The sequence below is a fragment of the Propithecus coquereli genome, unplaced genomic scaffold, assembly GCF_000956105.1.
Source record: "Propithecus coquereli isolate 6110/MARCELLA unplaced genomic scaffold, Pcoq_1.0 Scaffold8, whole genome shotgun sequence".
In the NCBI taxonomy this organism is placed as follows: domain Eukaryota; kingdom Metazoa; phylum Chordata; class Mammalia; order Primates; family Indriidae; genus Propithecus; species Propithecus coquereli.
The window spans coordinates 13,769,659-13,774,873 of NW_012154173.1; the positions used below are offsets into that span (position 1 = coordinate 13,769,659).

At 37.1% G+C, this 5,215-nt stretch overlaps 1 protein-coding gene across 1 annotated transcript in view; it reads right to left on the reverse strand.

The window, feature by feature from the left end:
- Positions 1-722: 722 nt before the first annotated feature.
- The window catches only part of LOC105825359, a 58,965-nt gene continuing 54,472 nt past the window's right edge, over positions 723-5,215 (reverse strand). Inside the window, 1 exon segment of the mRNA XM_012663109.1 lies at positions 723-939. Coding sequence (XP_012518563.1) covers positions 723-939 — 217 coding nt within the window.

Sequence of the window (5,215 nt, forward strand, 5' to 3'; positions counted from 1 at the left end):
ATGATCTAAAAGAGCACTCAAGAAAATTTCAAATTCCTAGAAATAAATGAGTTCTTGAAATAAAATCAAATGTATGCCTAAGATATTTTTGTACTAGATTTTTAAAATGGTACAGTACGTATTGTCTTAAGTATCTTCGATGATTTCCAGTTGGTGATTACATCTTTACTCTTTCTGTTTTCTATTTGCAAAAAATGCAGAAGTAAGAGATATAACCAAGAGGAAGAAGTTTCAAATGTAACGGAGAAACTGTGTAGGAGGTCTCTGGGGCATAACTTAGCTTTACACTGTGCCACCCAGATCAGTAAAGCATCTCTTGTTATTCTGAAATTTTTGTGCTTGGAAACTTCGAGCAAAAAAGCTTTTTATTTGTGGAGTTGAGCATGTTAACAGGAAACAGGGGTTCAGCTACTAGAAAAGCACTTTTTTTTCCTGACACAAATTTTGCCTTTGTGCCATGATTGACAGCCTTCCCACTGTCAATAAACAATCCACCAGTTGCCCCAAATCGCCATTCAGTTCCTGCAACCAACATTTAAACATTGAGTGGTTTTGCGCTCAATAAAATTCCTTTTCATTTCGCCCTAGGTTGCCATGTCTCTTCAAACAGAGACAGAAAAGCCATGTCTGTGTCAGACAGATTTTAATTTTCAGTCCTCATCCTTTTGGGGGAAGTAGACGCAGGCAAACAGACTCTACCCCAAAGCCTAGCAACCTGTAGTTTAAACAGCCAATGCATACGGGTCGCGGGCTGGGGGCCTGGACCTGTTCACACATGAATAAAGAAGATTAAGATTTCCTTTCAAAGACGTGAAGCCTTTTTGACAGCCAGTGTCAACAACGCTGTCTGCCTTCAATGTGAACCAGTCTTCTAGCACAGGTTCCCACAGGGAGGTCCCGCTGATTAGCATGCTCGACACCACCATTGCATGTCGGTATCTAATTGAAGAATAAGGGTGTAAAGTTTTGCAAACTCTTACTTATCCACAAAGAAAGGATAACTTACAGGAATTGTTGAAAGAAAATACCAGTGAACATGAACACCTACAGGGAGCTTTGAAAAAGCGAAGAACAGAGCGGGGAGACGACGAACAGCAGTGATTCCTATTATCTAATTGCAGAGAAGTTAAAAAAAGCTTTGTAGTCAAAATACGTGTTTTGAAGTCATAAAAAATTGGTTCTACTCCTAAAGGGGGAAAAAAATGGTGTAACTTTTCTTTCCAAATAGTGTAATAAAATTGTATTAGAGACTAGGCATTGATTCTAAAAACATTTGACAAATACTATTTGCCGTTACACTTCAGGGGGAAATCTTTATCAATAGATATTAAGGCAATTTAAAATATGACTTCTTGCACATAGGCACTTGGTCAATGTTAAATTAAATGAACTAATCTACTAAACAGTGATTTCCATTAACATTGCCTGTCTTTAGGAAGAGCTCAAAAGAAAAAAAAATGTCATTTCTACAAATGCTAGTCTTCCTAATTATCTCACTTCAATTACAAGTTCACACATATAAACTAGTTAAAATATAGACCATTTCTGCTTTGAAATGGCATACTCCTATTAATTTACATTATAATACTGAATTACTTTGAGATGAATTAGAATAGCTGAGTTAGAATAGCTATTTACAAGAACCTAGCTGTTTTTGATTATGTGACAAATGTTTGTGCAATTTGATGTCAACTGTTTATTCTTCAAGGCTGGATAAGAATGTAAACCAAAATGTGCCACCCACATATAGAGATGCCACGTTCCCTCACCAACGCCACATATACCTTGAGTTGCTTTTCCAGTGGTGGTGGAAGATTTGCACTGACCTATCTGTTTTCATTCACTTATTAAATATTTATTTGGTCGCACTTTCTGTATGTGAAGGATTGAGGTAGGAGCTGGGACTAGAGGCTGTAGTGTCTTAGAGCCAGCACCTACAGACTTCTGAGAGCCAGTTGTGTACATCTCTTCCCAACTCTGTGTTTGGTGTCATCGTGTTGGTAACTTGAAATCAGCTATGGTAGGGCAATTTACACCACAGAAATCAGCAACACTACAAGTCAGGGCTTGATTGTTTTTTGGTTTTTTTTTTTTCAGTCAGTTAAACATTTATTAGCATCTCACTGCATAGAGGGGTGAGTCAAATAGATAAGGTTCCTGACTTCCTAGGTCTTACAGCCAGATGTTGCCTAGTTAACTTTGTAAACAGTATATCCAGACACAATGATGCATTTGCAGTAATAGAACAGGAAGAAACTATTAATATCTCTCATTCATCAGCGAACTCACCAATGGTTGTAAACCCCCCCCCGACCCCCCAGCTACACGGGAGCATAAGAAACAGTTAATTATTGCATATTGATATATTAATATATTTCTTCTTCATAGCCATATGGTCTTCATGGGGATATATTATAATATTTGAAAAGATATCTGCTAATTCTTTGTATTTGACATCCACAAATAATTACCTAGAAAAAATAAATACTTATGTACTATGTAAAATATAGTTCACACACACACACACAATAATTTCTGCAAGAGCAGTCATCACAACCTACATTTTTGTTTAAGTGTATCTCTGATTATTGTCTAGAGGAAGGGAACCACATGTGAATTCAACCGATCAGCAATCTCTCTCTCCGGTCAGCCTCCCAGGGCTGTATTTTAATGCCAGCAAGGAGGACATAATAATAAACTCTAGTCACAGTCACTGCAACATACATCATGTAAAAAGTATATCAATAACTCAAAAAACAATAGGAAATACTCGTTTCATGACCAGGAAACTGCAATTTAACACAGTTATGCAAAAGGACGAGCAGGCCGATCTCTGCTAATATGCCCTTACATCCTTTACCAACCCCACTGCTCACTGTGTTCTAGCCAGTTCAACTCAGTGCTCACAGAATTGGGTCCCAGACAAGTGTGACCTCATTTGTGGGAGGAGTACGGGACTATCAATGCTGTTTAAGTGGACCCATTATCAGTAGGACCCCATTATCAAAATAGCAGCCCCACTGCCTATCATTCCACCATTATATCTGATTCTTTTGGACCTTCAAGATGTATTCATCTTAGGAGCAATCTCCACCTTAAGACGTGAATGCCCTTTGAGAGGTCCCAGCTTAAAGCAGGATGTTAGCTCAAGACAAATATAACCTGCCTCATGAATCTAGCACATTCTGTACAGAAACAGAGTCTTTATACATGATTGATTTGTACCAAAGAATAACCCATTATTAACCACAATTTTTTCCAAAAGTAAATGCATTTTTACTTAAGTCAATTGCAAAACAAAAAAAGTCACATATGATACTGAAAAAATAGGACTTTTCCGTTGACATATTTTTTTAAATTCTGAATATATCTTGGATATTATGAAAAATTCAGCAAGTAAACTGAAGGAAAAAGAGGAGAGAGAACTCTGTTAACTAGAAATAAACAAGGACAGAGAGAGATAAATAGGATTACAAGAATCAACATTGACAGCATCAAAGAACTTCCTCTTAAGATAGACTGTATACAATATTGATGCAGAATCTTTATAAATGTCTGTAACAGATGCTGCTCAAGAAATATTTAGAGTCAGAACCTGGTGTGCCATTCTATTCATATTTTACTGCATCCATAGCTAGCATAAAATGCGTGATAAAAATATTTTACAGCCTCAGTTTTACTGGGATTCATTTTAATTTAGGTTAACTTGAGAAAATTAAAACAAGCAGCTATTTATGTTAGGAACATGTTGTATAGAATTTCATGAATGAAATTTTAATTGATAACACATTTTTCATCCAATTCACATCATTTCATATGATTCCCAAATAGAAGTCAACTTATATTTTAATTTACTGAAATAAATATGTCTAGACACTGAATGATTACAGGGAAACACACCAAGATAAGTATAAGAGATATACAAACACTCCGAAATTGATTCTATTCTCTCAGATTTCAGTTATTTATAGGAGCCCATTTTCAGACTGAAGAGTGGGATCTGGTACCAGTCAGGGACTTGTCATTTCAAAACATAATTTCTACCACAAATAAAGGCACTTTTTATCCATTTCAGTAATTTGTTCAAGTGAATACAAACCAATGCAGAGAACCATATGTATTGTTTCTACAATTCGCATAACCTTGTAAAATATCACTCCTTCAGTGTGGTTTGTGAATGGCACCTCAGTTATGGTTCTTGGAGAAGTCACAACAATCAGAAGGAAGAAAGGTGTTTTGCTGCCCCTCCAAATTGAGGCTCACATGGTTAACCATCCCACTTCTCACTTCGGAGATTTTCTTTTACTCCAGATAGCATCTTGGTTCTTTCCATACAATCTGGGAGCTCTATCTCTTGAGCTCCATCTCCTTTCTTGCCTGCTCTAGGCAGAGGTAGAATAAATAGATGTACTCCAGAGAGCTGATTGCTCAACTTTCAGGAATCTTGCAAGCTGGTTCTTAAACACAGCCCTTACAAAAATTAAATTATAAAAACTTACAAGGAAGTAAATTGTAGACTAAAACCAAAGATAATAAACACATAAAACTCATCTTTCTACTTGTTTTTCTCCGTCTTCCTGTTGTCTACGTGTTCGGCTCTAGGGAACCATTCCAGCTTTTAAAGCTGAAGCGAGACTATTTACCCCAGGTTTGGTGATCACTTGTGATCTGGTGATTTCTTTTTTACATAGCATTTATTCTTTTTTCCTTCCAATCATTTAGGAGTGTCATCCTTTACCCTCCATCACATAATGTGCATTTAAGAAAATTTTTCTTAGCTTTAAATGAGTTGGTAAGATGAGCAAGAAGAAAGCTAAGATTCCACTTGCAGGAATCAAAATGGTTCTTTCTTTTTTCTCCCCAGCCCAGCAGTAGTCTGCATTTGGGTTCTGCAGAAGATACTGGAGTGGGGCAGGGTGGCAGTCAGGACTCTCCACCCACCTGCCTCACATTCCTGAAGGGTCAATCTCGTTATGACAGGGAGGTGGAAAACTCAGAGCGATAACTTTCAGGAATTTTCAAGACCTTAGTGTCTCAGACCAAGCACAGCTTTGTTTCACCATCCACCTGTTAGAGTATATCCTCATCTCTGTCAGTGCACACAAGTACACAACACTGCAGATTGTGTTGACCTTCATTTGCAATTAAGTTAATCGCTAAATTTCTACTAGGGAATAGTGTTAGTTTCTCTCAAAACTGAAATACCTTGCACAAA